The sequence below is a fragment of the Dysidea avara genome, chromosome 7, assembly GCF_963678975.1.
Source record: "Dysidea avara chromosome 7, odDysAvar1.4, whole genome shotgun sequence".
Lineage (NCBI taxonomy): Eukaryota > Metazoa > Porifera > Demospongiae > Dictyoceratida > Dysideidae > Dysidea > Dysidea avara.
Genome location: NC_089278.1, coordinates 16,070,681 through 16,090,751, shown reverse-complemented (window position 1 = coordinate 16,090,751; position 20,071 = coordinate 16,070,681). Strand labels below are relative to the sequence as shown.

At 36.8% G+C, this 20,071-nt stretch overlaps 1 protein-coding gene and 1 non-coding gene across 4 annotated transcripts; one reads left to right on the top strand and one right to left on the bottom strand.

Moving 5' to 3' along the window:
* Positions 1–2,965: 2,965 nt before the first annotated feature.
* LOC136261630 (calmodulin-regulated spectrin-associated protein 1-B-like) lies at positions 2,966–19,936 on the bottom strand. Of its 3 annotated transcripts, none has more exons than XM_066055660.1 (14): positions 19,835–19,936; positions 19,689–19,787; positions 19,011–19,223; positions 17,409–17,727; positions 13,813–14,804; positions 9,333–9,474; positions 8,093–9,274; positions 7,974–8,038; positions 7,274–7,407; positions 6,904–7,133; positions 4,511–4,629; positions 4,357–4,452; positions 4,146–4,210; positions 2,966–3,264 (listed from the first exon to the last, which is right to left on the bottom strand). In XM_066055660.1, the coding sequence occupies exons 1-14, from the start codon at positions 19,868–19,870 to the stop codon at positions 3,141–3,143; spliced, it is 3,816 nt and encodes a 1,271-aa protein (XP_065911732.1). In that variant the 5' UTR covers positions 19,871–19,936; the 3' UTR covers positions 2,966–3,140. The 3 variants fall into 3 exon arrangements, with proteins under 3 accessions (XP_065911732.1, XP_065911733.1, XP_065911734.1); XM_066055661.1 differs by having other exon boundaries at positions 19,841–19,936; XM_066055662.1 differs by lacking the exons at positions 17,409–17,727; positions 19,689–19,787; positions 19,835–19,936 and having other exon boundaries at positions 19,011–19,149.
* Positions 15,081–15,295, top strand: LOC136262621 (small nucleolar RNA U3). Its single transcript, XR_010704250.1, has one exon. It is a non-coding gene; the product is annotated as a small nucleolar RNA U3 (small nucleolar RNA).
* Positions 19,937–20,071: the final 135 nt, after the last annotated feature.

Sequence of the window (20,071 nt, the reverse complement as noted above, 5' to 3'; positions counted from 1 at the left end):
TAAATGTTACACGTAATAAGGGGATACACCAGTAGCTAAAAACCAACTAGCCCTAACCTGAGACCGTTGTTACACATGGTCCAAACTAAACAAAATTTGTCTTTGTGCATGAAGTATGTAGCTATTTTGAGCTCTGCATTGTCATGATTGTCCGCCAAATAGTTAAAGTGAGAAGAGGGCTTGTGCAAGACTGAAATGATTCTAACTAACTAGGGGGTCTGGGGCGTACTCCCCCAGGGAAAATTTTGAAACACAGCTGTGACAAGATTGAATCTGCATGCTGAAGCAATTTGAGAGAAATGACTGCAACCTGAAAGTAATTTAAGGAAATACTGGCTGTTTTATATAGCTATTAGATTTTAAGGAAATTTTATTTTAGTAGACAGTAAAAAGAAAATTAAAGCCATAACTATAAGTTGGATTGTAAGACAATTTTCAATCAAAAGTGCATGCATGAACCACAATTTCCACAAAATAAAATAAAAAATTTGAAAATGACTATCTCAATATTGAATCTTGAGGTATACTTTTGGTCAATCCCTGTAGTAAACTAAGAGAGGTAAGATGCATAGCACATATAATTATTATGGAACTTTGACTTTATACTTTTCTGTGCTATATTCAGTTTAGCCTACAACTAGCCCAATCACCATTTACAACTAACCAAAAGTCATTTATAGCTAGCTTTTTAGTAGGGTAGCTTAGCAAAATTTTTGTTACAGAGTGGATAAAAGCACCATTTTTGGTATACAAGTTCTTTTTGGTGTACTTATCAATATTAGAAGGGGTGTCCACCAAACCAAATATGTGTGGGCTGAAAACAAAATGGCCATCAAGTAGCCTCAATATAGTACATTCACAGTATATCATACACTTGAATATGGAGTGAAATACACTTACATGCATACTTTTCTTATTTTATATTTTGCATTCAATATGTACAGACTTGTCAAATGAATTAGCAAATGGTACTGTAATTTCGCATGTGTGTAATTTGAGTAGCCTTTACTTAGACCAGTTAGTGGCAGTTAATATACCAATGTTTAAGATGAATGTTCACAACCGTGCTGCGATCAATGCATCAACAGGCATTTAGACTATGTAATACACAATTTTTGTCTTAAGTTAGTATATATAGCTCATGCACACAGTGCAGTTTGGAGATGACTGTTAGCATTAGACGCATATAGAAGACTACTCATTGCAAATTGCATAGCTACGTGCAAAAGATAACTTACACTACAATTTACTGATTCATTTGAAAAGTTTGAATACCAAATATAATTCAATTTTGGCCACAACTAGCCCTTTTTTTAGCCCCTGGGGCACACACACACACACACACACACACACACAAAACAAACAAGCCAAACATCTTCCTCCATGCATGCATGGCCACAGCTGGATGGAGGGCCTAGCAGCAGAGGATAGTCTTTCTTTGCATTATATCTCCAAAGGCATATATGGAGAGTTGCTGGATCAAATTCCTGCATGAAAGCCTTCTTGGTTAGCAGTCCATTTCTTGTGGTAGTTCTTGCAGCAATATTCTTTAAAGTTTCTACAGCAAATGGAGTCCATATTCCATAATTTAAGGGTGAAACAGTCCTCCAGCATTTTTCTCATGTTTGTTTTTGAGAGCTCCCCAACAGCAGCAGCAGCAGCAGCAGCAGCAGACTGATACATGAGAGGAATAATTCATTGCTTGTTTACATTAACTAACAATAAACGAAAAATTAACTACATACATAACAAGACTAAAACATTAAGCTTATAAAGTCAAACGGAGAATGGGACAATGGGCGTGGTGGATATAGGGTGGTCAGGGAGGAGGCCACTGCATGGAGGCACATTATTTTGATGATTCAGTAGATGTGGAGTAGTTCAGGAATGGCAAAAGGGATGGTATTACATTCATCTCTGGAAAGGAACTACTGGTAGCTGAGTTGACTTGAACATTGTTGAAGACCCTGAAGGTGTGCAAATTGGTTTGACGAGTTGAGATTACAGGATCCTGGAAATGATTGCTGCATGTTGTGCAGAGTGAAGTATGCAAAGTTAGATAAATGGGGGGGTAAGATCATGGCAAAAAAAAACTGTTCTTAACTATTAACTAATATAGGCTGATAACAAATTGGTGGATTCAATGGGTGGTGAACTCGATAATTAGAGTTCCCCAAATGATGTAGTCATCCATCACGTGAAGTGCCCGTAGCAAGCTTCTCAGTGACTAGGAGTACCAAAGTGACTAAATTTGGTCCAACTGTCTGTTCCACAGCAACAGCAATGGCCTCATCAAACAACTCTAAATCAATTGGCTCTTCTTTCCCCTTCACAACAACTGCTTGGGAGATTAAATTATGTGGATAATCAAATGCATGTGGCAATATCACAAAATTCAAACTCATTTTTTCATGTAATGGACTACAAAACTCATTATTCATAATAACCCATTAAAACACAATGTATCTAATCAACGTAATGACATACAGGGGAATGACTATTAATGGCATAGCACTTTTGTGTGTCTATATAGATATGATGCTACTGAGTCTGCAAAATTACATACTGAAATGAAAACATGTTGTGCAAATATGGCATTTATTATCAAAATGAGGAAAGACTTGTGGTTATCATTTTCCATATTAGTATGTTGAAACTCTGCACAGAATCTTTGATCACAAATAATTAAAATGTTAACTTATTTGTTCTTTCATCACAATCCTATACACATGGCTGACATAGCATACCATGCAGCCATATGTATATGTGGTGACCACATGAGGTATAACAGAAGACTTAAGAGCAAATTAGCTAAATATGAACATTACATGCATGACGAAGAATTACTATTATGCATATTAGCTGCATCTGTCTATATAGCTATCTATACCTTCAGAATGCTATTAATTTGTCAAGCATTTTGATTGTATAAGCCGGTATGTACTATATGTTATAGGTCACTCCATGCAGGTGTGGAAATCTTGTTAATACAAAAAGCATCAGTCACACAAATTCCCATGCAGCTAAGATAATTTTTACATGAAAACTCTTGGCATATGCACATTAAAAATATAGATAGCATGTTTATAGTTACAAAATTTTATGTACATAAATTATTATATCATACAAAAAAAAAGGAATCAAAGATTTTGCTTTTTACTCTTGGCTAATTCCCAAATGTAGTGGTGTAGAGTAAAAGCATCGATGGCCTTGGAGATCCTTGCACTTGGTATTTGATGAAATTCCCGTGTTCCTGAATTATACCTACATGTATATAAAGTTTCATTGTAATAAAATATTTTATATAATGGGGGTGATATTATTGACTAGAATCAGCTTCAAACTTTCATCATAATTATATATTTGTTGGTTGGGTAACCAAACATATCTTAATTCATATCATCAAGCCCGAACATATACTGTACTTTCAAAATGACCTTGTATACTTTCAGCCTATACGAAGTTAAAATTTTGTATTTCTACTTTCAAAATGTCAAGATTCTGATTCCTATCTTTCAAATGTCAAGATTCCGACTCCTATCTTTACAACAAGTACAATGAGATAACATTAGAAAGCTTCACATTACTGACCGACTAATTGATTCCTACAAACAACCAAACTAGAAGGAAATTAATTTTGTGATTACACAATACTCTAATGCATTAACTATGCAATATATGCACTTATTGTACTATATCCACGCAAAAGTTTACAAGTCACTGTAGCCAATTAGACATATTGGGAATGAGACATTCAGCCCAATTTTGTCAGTGAGTTTACTATAGTGTTGTATTGGGAAATAGTCTGGTACCATTTTCTCCATTGATGTGGTATTTATGACTTTACTGTAATGTTACATACATTAGCAACTGTAAGAGCTAATAAATGGCCACAACAATGAGAATTAAGGCTTGTAGCAGTTAACAAATTACCTGCGTGTACAAAGTTGAAAGTGGCTCAGTACTGCAGACCTGATAGTATGACTATAAGTAGAGGCATGTGCTAATGTATGATTTAGACATAAATAATCAGGGGGAGATCCCTACTTAACAGTACTACTGTACTGCATGATTACATATACTCTTAGTAGGAGACACATATTCAATATATACACTAGTACTAGGTACCAATACAGCTTACTAACTTGAAAACTCTTGAAATCATTGAATTAGTAACTACTTTAGGGCCTGCCCCATAAATTTTCAGTACCTACAATAACAAAAAACTTAGGACTATATGCATCCACACACACACACACACACAAAACACAACACAGTTTATGTGAGCTTATATGTTTATACACACAGATGGAAAAACTGTGATTATAATTTTCTAATCATATGGATCATACACACCTTTTCATCATCGCAAATGTAAATTCCCCGAAATTTGCATCCAATCTGATCACGGAATAACACTAAAAAGTTGTTAGCTGGTGAATTGTCCAATATCTAGTCAGTACACAAGTACATGTAGTAAGGGACACAAAATGTAATAGACAATAACAACCTGTATCACTTTCTGCCGTGCATCTGTGTTAACAGCTCCTGCCAGGCATATGTGTGATATAGCATTACTAATTATCTTCTTGTTAGATTTGATCGATGGCTGTACATAACACTGTGGACCTATACAAGAAGGCATAAACAACATTTTAAAAAGATATTAAGACCTCCATATAAAACATTGATCATAGTATGCAAACAAAAGCACGTTTTCTCTCTAAAAGGAAAGTTAGCATGCATAATACGCCTTCATTATTGTATAAAGAACTCTATTCAACTATACAGTGGATATACAGACAAATCAACTATGTGATCTTTTCATTAAACACAGTTGTCATCCAATTCTATATGTATCAATAACAAAAACAGATCATGTTTAATTCAATAACCCAACAATAGATCAGTTAATTGACTCAATATAAATACTCTACACCATGTAATAATATCCACTATAACATAATCATCACTGAATCATTCATTGTCTTGGTGCCAAACAAAATATTAGCCCCTAATTGTAAGAGTTCAGATTAAAAGAGCATACAGCAGCTTACTTTTGTGTGTACATTAATTGCCTACATGGTAGGTACCATAAGTATATGTTAAAGTATTGTCGCGAGTGCTATATGAAAAATAAAGCACAAGGTGCAGCAGAGATGCTAATAAAGCACGAGGAAGGCAATGCTTTATAGTAAAAAACTTTTGCGGTAAAAAAGTGTGACGAAAACCCTGTTGAAAAAATTGGCAGAAAAAACTTTGGCGAATATTATTTCAATCACCAAAGTTTTTACCACCAAAGTTTTTATTGTACGGTACGTAAGGATAAAACGACAAGGTATCAACTCATCAGTTAAGTAGTGTAGTAAATGTATAGGTAGCTAGGGTTGTTGTTGTTGTAGCAGTACTTTTATAGCTACTGATCTAACAATGTGCTAGCAAGGCGAGCTTCTCTATCTCCTGCGATGCCGAGAGCGACTGTATTTGCTTTTTCAGTGAACTCCAGTAGCAGAGGTTATCACGTATATCAAAGTATTTGGCCAAATCCATCACGAGATGATGAACTAACCATTTCCATCTGGCTTCCCGTTCTAACTGAAGTGCGAACGGGAAGCCAGATGGAAATGATATCCCAAGGAGTGCTTACAACTGTGGGACACATTCCTAGGAAGATCAAGATCTCCAAAGTCAGCTCGATCTTTATTGTGTGGTGGTACGAGCTGACCTTCATCTCAAGTTCTAGTTACTCAATGTGCTCATGTGATCATCTAAAATAATTGGTGAAAAAAACTTTGGCGAATTGAACGCTATTCGCCAAAGTTTTTTACCGCCAAAGTTTTTACTATACGGTAAATGATTTATGGAACTTTCTGGTCATGTAGCTTCACCATACACTAGGACTCGTAATTAACACGCTTTGCACGAATTACTAGCAGCCTGAATGCACACAAACTAAAGTAACTCATGCGTAGTTCACCATATGGTAGACGTTCACTGTGTATTTTGGCAGGTTTTGGTCACATCCTACAATCGATTCAATTGTGGCACATGGTGAAGTACTTTCGTGATATCTCCAGGACTTGTCCATTTACATTAACAAACATAACAGCAACATTACCTTCTCCCACTCATCATTGAAGCATGTAGGTATGTCTATAAAAGCAATCCAGTGGTAGCACTCATGTTGGCTGGGGTGATTGACCACTCAGCGCGACATGGACTATCAGCCTTCACCGGCTTGGGTGATTAGTCGTACTGGTGTGAGCGCAGTGGGCTATTAATCAAACTCTGTGCTTTATTGCCCACAAAGAGTGCTTTATTACACCGCAAAGAGTGCTTTAATCATACAATAAAGCACTCTTTAAAAAGCACTGTTTGCCCTAAAGTGCACTTATGAAATTTAAAGTACACTTTTTCCTTTGATCTCACCAACGCAAAGTTCTATAACACCAAGAGTAAACAAGAGTATCAAACCACATACTAGCTCATGATAAATGAAGTAACATGGATTTTCAGTAATCATTTGTTTACTAATTGCTGCTGTATTTCCTAGTTTGGCGACTATACCAAAATGAAGTATTAAAGGGAAATGGCTACTAGCTGTTATAGTTCTGGCACTGTGGCAATTGGATCCCTGAAGGTGTGGTAACACACACATTAATGCCACCATTTTCTTGAATGAGCTGGAGTTATGTCAGGTGACTCAGGTCTTCGCTACACCTTACGTGTACAATAACTGTTAAATAATTGGGTTAAGAATAACACAAAACTGGCAAACAAAGACTTGTTGTTATGTATGCATATTAACATTAATTCTTACGTAAACAAATAATTACTGAATATCCGTGTTGTAATAATTTATCATGGTCTAATATGTTATTCAATACTTTAGATAACACTTACCACTATAGGGGACAGCAACAGGTTGACTAGTAGTCGCTATTGTGGGTATTGTACTACTAGCAATATTGACAATGTTGGGTACATCTGGTGATGGTAGAGTAGGATGTGCTCCAAGTGTGAAGTGCAAAACATGGCCCTCTTCTGACGTAGTCACTAACGGTTGGGAATTTTTATTTCCAGCATCTTTTAGTACCGTTCTCTGCACTGAATCCATCCTTGCAGTCTGTAGGCTAGTGAATGTATAAATCTTATGTATGCACTACATGCAAGTATTGCATTAATAATAAACACAACACAGTGAAACCTGTCTTAGAGGTTATACAATTCCAATTGAGGCAGATGTCACTGTAGATTCATACTAAAGGAGTACCTTTGGGAATCACCAAGATCTTGTTTATGGGTTGCTCTGTCTTTCTTCTTTGTACGTGCTCTGTCTCTCTCCATCAGGTGCATTTTAATCTTCTGACGTCTACTCTCCAGTACTCTCAGCTGTTGCTCTTTATCCTGGGTAAACAAAGTTGCATAACGTATATACCATATAAACAATTCCACTGTAAGGTATCAACAAGTGCACTGTGAATGTTTCAGAATTGTTTTACAAAAAGTGTGGTTGCTATGTATACTTCCCCAGACAACCTATGTGGTTAGAAATGAAGACTGCATTAACGGTATATATTAAACACGCAGACAGGAAAGCAGTCTGGTTCAAAAAAAACTGAGAATGTTGCACACTGCATCAACAGCTACACAAATATGTCTAATAAAATAACAAGATACATTTCAATCACAAAAATGTGCAGCCATGTCAGATGATACACATTCTATGTAGAAATTGACATGGTCCATTAATATAACATATGGCATATCAACACGGTCCATTGATACTATGCATGGTAGATATGTAGGGGAACCAACTTCCCTTGATTAATGTGCAAGTATCGAAAAATATACTATGTGTATATAGCCAGCAATTGTTGCAATTGTATTAATAAAAGCAAATTTCTATATATAAGCACCCAATAGTACAATAAAAATATATTATTATTATTATTAACAATTTAATGTTGTACCTTGCTATCTGAAATATCAATGAAAACAGAAAATGGACTAGCAGAAACAGAATCTTTTGGCTGATCTATACACAAAACACATTATTCATGCAACAAACAATGTTCAAATATCTACTTACAAGAGGAGCCTTGAGGGGGTTTCTTGTTCACTACCACTGTGGCATCATATTTATCTGATGGAGTCATGTTTTCAGTAACTGCTACCTGTGACCGTGGCATAGCTTGTAGCAAACCACCGTCAGTATTTGATCGTACATCAGTCACAACCACTTGTTGTAGTGAGTCGACTGTATCATCGTCACTCAATAGTAACTCCACATTGTCACCACCTTCAGAATGCTGCTTAGCCTGACTAGAAGGTTGTACATTGGAAGGATGGTCGACCTGTTTTGTTACATCTCCATCATGTGAAGACATTATATTTACTACATCAGAATGATGGACTGCTACATGTCCATCTTGTGAGTCTTTCTGCTGATTGTGAAGATGTTGCTTCTCAAGCAGTGGTGGGTGAGCTGAAATATTATTACCATCATGTTGGCTATCGCTCATGAAGGAGGACAATATATCATCACTTCTTACCATCTCCATAACAGTCTCATAACAAACCATTGCAACATGTTGCATGTTGGCATCGGCATCTTGAGGTCTACTCAGCTTTGGTTGTGGTATTCTTGTTTCCTCTTCAAGGAATATATCTAAGCTGACTGGCTTTGATTGCTGCAGTTTTTCAACACCAGAACTATCATGTGATTTCACTTTATCACTGTCAAGAGGTAAGGAATCATCACATTTAACCATTTCCATCACTGTCTCATAACAGGCCATTGCAACAAGTTGCATGTTATCATCTGACGTTCTAGCTGGCTGTGATTCTGGTTTTTCCATTTCTTCCTCAGGAAATACATCCAACTGAACAGTTTGTAGTTGAGTGGCATCAGAATCAGTCACTTGATCAATATCAGCAACATCACTACAAGACTCTGATGATAGAGAGTATGTTTTGTCAGCAATAGCAGCATCATCACAAGCACCGTTATCACTGCCGGGTATGTCTACTGTGTTGGCTGTCTGTGCTACAACTATGTTGGAAGACTCCAAGTTGTTCCCAGAATATTCACGGCTTTGTAAGTTCTGTTGAGTAGCTGGCTTGACAAAAGTAGAATCAGAGATGGACTCAGGTGTAACTTCATCAGACGTGTGGTTGAAATTATCCTGTTCATGTGCAGAATTAACAACCTCTCCAGAACTTACTTCAGCAGCTTTTGTTGAGTCATCTTGGTACAGTGATGGTGTAGAGTCTATGTGTGTAAAGACAATTATTAACATGACGGACTGACAATATATCGAGGAACTTACTTGGTACATGTTTGATGTTCAGTCGAGCAATCCTACTCACCTGCAAACTCTCATTAGCTGAGTTAACTCGATAAACGTGTGGTAGTTTTTGTGTGCCTTCACTTCTCAACCCATCTGCTGTGTGACATCTTTTGTTCATTGCCTAAAAAATAAATATAACTACCATCCAATTTACATTTGCTGAATGCTTGTATATGCTTTATTGCTACTGAAATTAAATTGCAAAACTTATTGTATCCAATAAACAGTCTGCCATGATATACTATATACACACTTCTATTGAAAACATTGTAAGTGATCGTTCTATTAGAGTATTTCAATACTAATACAGTTTACAACATGCATGTTTATTGCATTACTATAGTATGTAAGCATTGAGCTGAATCCTCAAAAACATTTATTAACTCATGGATGCAATTACACATGATCTTGAAATTTGGCACACTTGTAGTACTGCTTGACCCACTAAAAATATTTCAAAATTTTTTTCGTTCAAAAGTCTGACATAACAATTACGGCCAATCAAAATTTTCACCATACATTTCCTATGGGAAAGTCACAAAAGTGCAGTGTCCATTGTAGTCTCTTCCCGAACTTGTAATGAAGCCAAACTGTACGTCTCTGTTGTTGACACCTTTGCTGTTACCATTAATCATCTGGTTGGCTGAAATATTTACTCTCTTGAGAAAAAATCCACTTTTAACTTTTAGCTGTTTTTCAGGATTCAGCTCAACTTGTACATACTATAGCACGTTATATGCCAACATGCATGTCACCACTGGTGTGAATTTTACATACAATGGTTACTACTGCATCTAATGAATTACCCTGCCATAGGTACTTGGAAGATGAGCACCAACAAATTGTTGAGATCAGTAAATCAAATAAAGCTCATTCATTATTAGAGTTCTGTTAAATACTCTAGTCATTTTGTACGTTTGGATAATCAAAATGTTTGTTTAATTATAGATATACAACTATTAATGGGGATTGGAAAAGGCGTCACATGCCAGAAATAGCCATGATTTAAATGTTTCCATAATTTGCACTGTATACCAAGTTTATTGATGAAGTTCTGAAAGTTTTGAGAGAGAAATAAGAATCTGTGAGTGAAGTACGCCACCATCTTTCTAGCTTTGTTTAACTGCTTCAGCATTAGATTAGACAAATAGTTTTGCTAGACAACAACTGTGCTGAGTTACAAGAACAGAAGCACGACAGTATAACAACACTGAGCAAAGTTGTAACAAAAGAAATGCATAGTGTTTGAACTAGGGGTGTGACTTACAAACCATTCTGTTAACTTCTAATGGCCAAAGGGGTTCTAATAAGCCATGTATTGTAGACACCAGGAGGTGCGTACCCAAAGTCAACCTTAAAGAGCTTTCACAGTATACAAAACCTACAGTAATACACTGTAAGAAGAAATGTTTGTTTCATGTTCTTCAAAGCAGTAGCAAACAAAACGCACCTCGTATCAAACCAATGACATCAATTATACAGGTAGTATATATACTGGGCAGGTGACGCCGTTTCCAATCCCTATTGGGTCATTCCATGTCAAATCACCGAGAAATTGTAAGGTCACCTCTCGGATTTTGACGAAACTTGGTGTGTTGGTAGTACCTATGGTGCTCATCACCCATACCAATTTTTAGCCTCATACACTACATAGTTTCTGATTTATGACCACAAATATTTTGAATATTTCATGAAAAATTGTTTTGTCTTAAGCTACAAAATCAACTGTAGCTCACCACTATGTTAATATTTTAAAATAAAATTTTCAGCAATTAAAGACTGTTAATTGATAGTTCAAGTAATCCTTAAACTATGGGATATCAATTTAATTAAGGTTCAAAATGGCTCCATTAAAAACTTTAATCCTTAATATTTCAAAAAGCGCTGCTTCAAATTCTTTGAATTTTTTTAATAAATAATAATTAGGTTATGGTCTATTGTTGGTAAAATTTTTGTGGTGGGGCCACAATGGGTTCAAGAGATATAATTAAATATGTTGTGGTATGTAGTGGAATTTTGTAGTCTATTATTGCTATATGGGAGTGTACACCTCTAATAACCATAGCTGATAAGGCCATACCAACTTTGTCTTACACACTGAAGGTGTCCAAGTACAGTGCAACCTGTATAAATGACCACCTGTATTGAAAGACCACCTTTGTATTTAGTTGTATAGTTTTCAAATGCAGCCAGCTTATATAGCTTGCAAAGGCAGTACAATGACCAGCTAATGACACCATATCAGTTGTTCAATTGAGCATGTAGCAACATACCTGCTGCTTACTTTGGGTATTGTAACAATGAAGATTATTTGAGATGATAGGGACGTTGCTTTCAACTCTCACGTATAATCCATGGTATGAGAAAACCACTCTTTTATGCCAATTTCAGAAAGAGTGGAAATAAAATTTTACTCATAATCTGATGTTTTCAGGAAAGAGAGAGGTAATTACTATAGCAAAGAATGAAGTTTCACCAGAATCGATTGTTGGATTTGTCACTTGTTTACAAGAAGAGAATCAGTGGTTAGCTTGTGTGCTTGAAGTTTGCAGTGACACTAGGAAATAAAGCTGGCATTTCTGTGGTCCATCAAACTTGTTCAAGTACTCAGAGCCCCAGAATATCCACACTATACCAATGGATGACATTCTAACTCTCAAAGACCCAAGGACAAGAAGTGGTTATGTGTATTCTGACAAAAAAAGAAATGACTTTTGCTACCAAACAGCATCACACTGTATCACCACAGTAACAAACTTGTATCACATGCCTTTGTCACAACCTGTTTATATTAACTTGCAGTTGAATCAAAGAGTCTTGTGTGTCTGCAAACCTAAATCAACAGAATGGGTTTCAAGGTATGCAATACTGCATGGGATATCTACTACATGTATATATAATACCACAAACACCGCTAGCTACCTATCTCATAATCCCATAGAGATCCCAAGTTGAAACTGTTGCAACTAATAGGTGAATGTTGACAAATATTCACAAAAATTCTAATCAGCACTTTTTGGTAGAGCAAAGGTCAAAGATTAGGAGACGTAGTTAATTATCAACTTCAACAAATTAAGCTGTTAAATATACCAAACGAAAGCTTTTTCTTTGAGCTTTAAAGTGGTGTAATTCATTTTAAAAACACCTAAGTTATGATGCTTTGAATGGTCACAAGTACAGCAAAAATAGTATACTAAATAAGCCATTTCTGGGAAGCCATACAAGCAATGGGTGAAAGGACACATGACCACTTTGGATACCAACCCACCAAATTTTGTCCAATTCCGAGGGGCCATGTGCAAAACTTTGGTGAACTGATATGGAATTACCCATACAGTAAATCCAACTAAATAAATTGCAGCACAAAGGTGGTCTTTCAATACAGGTGGTCATTTATACAGGTTACACTATACTTGGACACCTTGATTGTGTAAGACAAAGTTGGCATGGCCTTATCAGCAGTGGTTATTAGAGGTGTACACTCCCATATATAGCAATAATAGACTACAAAAATCCACTACATACCACAACATATTTAATTATATCTCTTGAACCCAATGTGGCCCCACCACAAAAATTTTACCAACAATAGACCATAACCTAATTATTATTTACTAAAAAATTCAAAGAATTTGAAGTAGCGCTTTTTGAAATATTAAGGATTAAAGTGTTTAATGGAGCCTTTTTGAACCTTAACTAAACTGATATCCCATAGTTTAAGGATTACTTGAACTATCAATTAACAGTCTTTAATTGCTGAAAATTTAATTTTAAAATATTAACACAGTGGTGAGCTACAGTTGATTTTGTAACTCAAGACGAACCAAATTTTCATGAAATATTCAAAATATTTGTGGTCATAAATCAGAAACTATGTAGTGTATGAGGCTAAAAATTGGTATGGGTGATGAGCACCATAGGTACTACAAACACACCAAGTGTTGTCAAAATCCGAGAGGTGACCCTACAATTTCTCGGTGATTTGACATGGAACGACCCTATTAAGAGTCGTGTTAACAGAGGCCAGCTTAAGCGAGGATCCACTGACTAGCCAATTGATAGTCACAGACGACATTAGGGTTGGGCAATATAATTGCTATCACGATAAAAACATGAGACAATAACTGCATCAAGGTTAGTTTACTCTTCATGATATATAGAGTTTGTGAATATATCATGATATATTGCTTAGAAAATAAAATATAATTAATGTAACTGCCTCATAAATGCATTTAATATGAAGGAGTTGTTTATGGGATGGATATAACAATACAAGTCATAGCAAAACTTGTAAATATGTATTGCCCAACTCTAACCTAGACAACATGCACATAATTCAAACAGCTGTGGAATAGGTCAAGTACCTATTGTCAGTCTAAACTTGTGACCGACAAAAAAATTAATTCAAACACTCTAATATAACAATCAGTTCATACACTAAAGTTTTATGTATACTCACCAAAGTGGCTTCCTGTATACTATCTTGTTCCTTGTCTCTACACCCTGGGTCAGTTTCCAGGGTTACACCATGTAGAGCTAATGTCTTCAATAGCCACTGATAACTGGAAGGATCTGCTATAATGGCTGTTGGCTGAAACTGATGGTCATTGCTGAGATTACGACTATGATTAACAAGCAGTGAGTTCTCAAATTTTTCCATGCTTTTGTCCTCCTTTTGATTAAAACACTGAGCTGTTTCTGAATCACTGTTTATTGATGTGGTAGAAGAAACTGAAGTCAAGTAACTGGTATGTGCACTGCCGTGAGTGGCTAATTTGGTTGCATTGTCCTCAAAACATTCCTTGGGCATTCGTCCACTAGGTGGTCGCTTTAGTCTCAGTGAAGTGTGTGATTCAAATTGTGCCATTTTGAGGTTTTCACTAGATGCAGTAATCTGTTGCTTAATATATTTACTACCACTATCCCCAGTTAAATCACTGTAACCATTATTTGGTTTCTCAACATTAGATCTTTTGTTATAATCAATGAGAGAAACTGAAGATGGTGTACTAGACAAACTACCATGATTTTGACACAAGCTACTATCAGACAAAGCATGCATCAACACATCACTTGAATTACGTCTTGCTAAATATCGTGAAGGAGGTTTACTAGCAGAAAGCACTCCTTTTTGTATTTCTTTTCGTTTAGACAGTATATTTCCTGGAGAAACTCTACTGTTAAAACTTTCACTTGAAGGTTTCTTACTCGATTCAGACGTTAGCAAATAGGACTGTTTAACATACACAAATAATGTAGACAAGAATACCAAAACATTAAACTGTAGTGCAGTAATGGTGGTAGTATTGGAAACAACATGATCATTGAGTAACATTAAGTGAGGATCAATGTGACATTTTACTGGTGTGTTCAGTGATACCATAGTATTCACCACAGTTAGGTTGTGTAGGCTCTTGTCCTCAGAGAGCTGTGACAGGGACCAGTGGAAATCTGTATATGTTTAATAACACAAGGTCACTTTGCAATATGGTATATTATACAAAGAAATAAAAACTTGTTAATTAGGCTATTACATAAAGGGAGCTTGTTAATAGGGTGACCTCAGCTTTTAACACATAATATTTTTATACTGTGTGTAGTGAAGTAATAGAAAACAAAGTACTATGGTAGTATGTCATCATTGTGATGTTGACTGATGGTAACTCAAACCCACAATCATATCTAACAAGTAGGTCTATAAAACCACTGGGCTGAGAGTGCAAAGTCAAGACTGTACTCACTAGGATCATTTCTATAGTACATGTCAACTCTCTGTCTACCAACAGAGACAACTCCCTCAGCCATGAGGAGGAATAATAACATCCTCTTCTGAGCATGAAGGGTAGCTGGGAGTGACTGAAGTCCTCCCAGCAGCTGAGGAGTGTTCCCACTGTCCTCTCTTGTAGAGGATTGTGGGAGGGAGGGGGTGTATTCTGAGTGGCTGAGGGAGCCACCTTAAAAAGAAACTGAACAAAAGGTATTGAAAAATGGTGATCTCTATTTGGGGTACCAAATATTTTTTTCTATGGGCAAAATGTAGATTTATGGTTTGTGTCATGGTTTGTGTTAGTCTCATGCCCAGCCAGGCTCGCACTAATGTGCAAACACGGTCTGGTGACAATGCTCGAACTCCTTGGGCCTGGAAATGTGATCCAGCCAAAATATAGGCAGTGAAAAACCATTCAAAACTGGCTAGTAAAACTCACAAAAGGACAATTTACTAGACGCGGTCTCTTCATACATCGTATTAGTAGTGGATAGTGTTTTATTACTGGTGAAACATCGAGTCACGACTCTAGTCTTCGATTTTGTAAGGTGACATCGGAAGACACAACACCTCTTGAACAACCTAGGTGAATACTTCTAATAAAACGGCTTTAAATAGTCTGCTTTTTCATCAACTTCCAATACATTCATGCGATTATGCAACTTCTTGATTCTGATTGGCCAGCCAATATTTTGGCTGGATAGCACTTCCGGGCCCAAGACACTTGAGCATTGTCACCAGATGGTGTTTGCACATTAGCGCGAGCCCGGTTGGGCACGAGTGTAATCCAGAAAGAAAATATCACAGTAAAACTGGCAGGTAAGAGTATAATGCTATGAATGGAATTGGTTTATGCTACTTACAAAATTCTCAGTTGGTTCTCTAAAAAGAGTGGAAATGTTACTCTATCAATGACCTAGTATATAACCATACCTGCACCTTGATATATAGTTTTATTAATCTTGTAATAATTTATCAAAAACATTGGCATCATAGGAAACAGTACTCAATATAACCCAAATTAGCATGACGTCATTATGGAAAAGGCTAATTGAGGTATGGGCTGTCTTGCCCAGCATCACTTTTCCTTCATGACAGCTTGGCAGTATTGGTTAGGCATGACCAAGCCAAAATATGTCTTCAAATCAACCCCAAACCCTTCCAACAAGTTTCTATAAAATTTTAATTTAGCTGAATTTTCTAATAACTGACTGCCTGATGCCTCCAGCCAAATATAACTCGACGTGGATAAGGCTACAGGCTTGATTTCTTCACCGTTTGATGTCACTTCATCAATAAATGGCCAACCGCAGTATGTACAATACACACATCTTACTGACAATGTAAGGTGTCAATTTGCAATAGTGCAATACAGCTTCTCTGTGGCTGTGCTAACTAGCTATCATGCTAAACACCTGTATTGCCATAGCGAGTGGATTGATTGCAGAGACACTTCTTATACTGTTCATTTATAATACTGAGTAATGGGCTGGACATAGCTGAAAAACGAAGCATAATGACCACTTCACTTCAGTATGGGGCACACATTCAGACATAAAATGGCATACCTAGTGCTGTTCTTTCTTTTGATGTGCTATGCACGGATTCAGTATGTAGACAAACAAGTAGAACAAAAAATTAGAAATTTTACGTTGGATTAGGGATCAAAGAAAGTAGAAAAAACAAAATCAATTTGTACAGCAACTCTACTGACAATAAACTACAAGCGCATCTTGTGTGTACATTGGTGAAGCTTGGCTCAAAGTGTTCACCATGGATTAGCAAATTCACCAAGGTAAATTTTTAGCCCTATATTCACTTGTGCATAAGTTTCAAATGAAAAGAAAAAAAAGGATAAAAAACATTGTTTATGTGTCTACCACAAATACTCATACTTTTTAGGCTACAGGAACAAAACAAATAATTATACTGGTAAAAAAGTAAACAAGATAATGGATATGTTTGATTGATGTGAAATTTGCTTCACTGAGTAGCAGTGCAATTCTATTTTTTCTCTATAGCATACATAATGGAAAAGTGTGTTGGTGCAAACAACAGAGTTTTAATAGCTTTGTGCATCAACAAAATTTAAAGCGGTGGTCATGTGTGATCATTTTAGTTTAAAGTTCAAAAAATGCAGCAACTTGATTGGCCAAGAACTTATGAATGTGACTTCTGCATGTTTTTTTTGTTGTTGTGCACGAAGAACTATCAGAACCTCTGTATAATGAAGATGGACATCCATATGTATACTCATAATTTCATGCTACACTCTTAAAGCCACTTACCACTCCATTTCACATTGTTAGGAAAATAATACAACAACAGTTGAGCAAGTGACTGCCCATCCTTCACTACTTCAATGACATCACTACTGGTGAAGTATGCAGGTAAGGTGTGCAAGGAACTCTCCTTCTTAAACTTGGTAATATTACAAGAACATATCTTCCTGATCCATAATAACAGTGCTTCATTTGAAGATGTGGGTAGCTCTTTAGATGGCGTGAATGATGCAATACGTCGTATTTCACATATCACAGAAGGGATTGCAATTGATGCAGTAATGTATAGCTTCATTATGGCATTTATTAATGTCTGGTGTGCCAACTACATAATATAGTATATAACTTATCATTATCATCATGCATGGGGATACATTACATACAGAAATACATACCGTATCACTAGAAAATCCCAGTGTTAAATTTGTGTTTACCAGGCTACAGTACTAAGCGTACACTCCAAGTGACAGTACTTATCAACTTACAGTTTGGTATAACCATTCAATGGCGGATGCAGGATGGGGCATTTGGGGCAAATTCCCCCACACACACCTTGTAGAGGAGCCAGCCAATGTTGAAACCGGGTCACTACTGCTGACCCGGATGACCCACTGACCCGGATAGCAATGCGGGTCAGACCCGGATGTGACCCAGATTAATTAAAGCCGAGACGTGTTTCGTCTAGTCTCGGGTGAGCGAACGAGTCTATAATATTGCAACTTCAGCCCAGCTGTAGGTTGAAGACCAAAAAAAAAAAAAGGTCTTCACCTACTGACAATAGCTACCTCTCACCATAGATACCCTCAGTTTCGTGCTACATACTGCACTTACTAACAAATAGGCGTGGCTGAGCATATGTTGGTATTGCGATAAGTGGGCGTGGCTCATGAAAGAGCTACGCGATAGCGTTTATAAGTTCCACGTCGTCAAACGAACTATTTCGTTTCTCACGTGATCCAATCCGGGTCAGACCCGGATGACCCAGAGAAAATGTGACCCGGATGACCCGACCCGGTTTCAATGCTGGAGCCAGCCATATTTCTGATTAAAATACTAAATTTTATGTCAGGCTAAGATCAGTTTACCTCATGAAAATATGCACATTTTACTAGCATTTATTACAAATTCACCTGAAACCAAAGTCAAACTAGCTGTGAAATCGTCACCCAGCACCTTCATGCGTACTAAGCGCCTCTAAAATAATTATCGTGTTGCTGTTGTCTAATACATTCAGAGCCTTTTAAACAGCTTTTAAGATTTCACAACCACCTGCAAAGGCCAAAATGGCAAACCAACAGTGAGACACTACTAAGAGATGATTAATGCAGCAACTAACAAGAGAATCTGGCTCTCCTCCAACCACCTACAACTAAGCCTGTTTGTGCCCCTCCCCTTGCCAGCTCCTGGATCCACCCCTGCTATTTGCAACAGTGAGACACAAGGTGAAGCATGTAATCTAAGGCTTATTACGCCAACCAAGAAAAATTATAACTGTTTTTTGGCACCTTGGGTGTTTAAACTACCCGGGCATTTTATGATGAAATGTCTGGCATCTAGTAAGGCCTACACTTTGCAAACATATACATTATACAATGTAGACAAACTTACAATATTAAAAGGACTGAAGTTGGCTAGGGTTGTCTCAGTGACTATCATATCATCACACTCATCAAGAAACACTCCCTTACGTGCTAACACCTTGAACACATACTGAAAACTACACTGGTGATCATCCAGGGTATTTGATGTTATCACATCTACCACGGCACAATAAATGGATGGTGGTGTAGTGAGCTGGTGTAACAAATCATGTTTCCATTGCTGTAAAAAGATAAAGAATGGTCCATGTAAACAACACAACATGTATGTAATTGTGAAAAAGTAATACTACCTATTACGGACACAAGACCTTTGTAATCAAGACATCTGACTACCTTGATTTCATTTGAGACCACTTACTGGTCATACCCTCCAAGTTTCTTTGTATATTATATAGATTATCCCGTAAACTATAATTTACAAGGGAGGAAATCAATATAGAAATCAGAAATAACGGTGAAAATCAGGAAAACTCATGTGTAATTTCCAACTAGTGTTGTGCGCCTCAGGTGAACATAACTAAGTGCTTATTTTATTATAAAAGAATCATGGAGTTAGGTGAAGATGAAATAAAGTGATTGATCATTCTTTAAATGAATTCTGATCAAAATCTCTTGATCTTGGTTTACAACCGGTGGTATCCCTCAGCCTAAGTATTAAAACACTGCTATATGTTGCCAATAATACCTCAGCTTCTGTTGGACTCTGTAACAATGTAATCGATGTTCCATGCGCCTCTTCTGAAAGCTGTTGAGAAAGCCAGTGAAAGGAGGCCTTTAGAACATCCTAGCAAAACAAACGTTCCAACATTATGTACATGCCACTACACTTACACTCACATCATGGAAACTACTTGCGCTGCTCGCCATCCAGCCATATAGTAAGGTTTTTACCTAAAGTAGAATTTATAGGTCGCTATGGAAACATAATTTTAGATGCGCGTAACTATATGCGCGTAGAAGTGAAGATCCGCGAAATCTGACTTTTTGGTGCATGGGGTGCAAACATACCGGTAGATTATATTGCTGATTATTTATGGTGCAAATGTGCACTCCGCTGACGATCTTACG

Bases quoted from the DNA above. Each gene is read 5' to 3' on its own strand.
- LOC136261630 (XM_066055660.1), bottom strand. From the start codon at position 19,870: ATGGCGAGCAGCGCAAGTAGTTTCCATGATGTGAGT. The intron at 7,408-7,973 runs GTACAACATTAA...TTGTTTACCCAG, and splicing joins TTGATATTTCAGATAGCAAG to GATAAAGAGCAACAGCTGAG. The intron at 7,134-7,273 runs GTACTCCTTTAG...TACATTCACTAG, and splicing joins GATCTTGGTGATTCCCAAAG to CCTACAGACTGCAAGGATGG.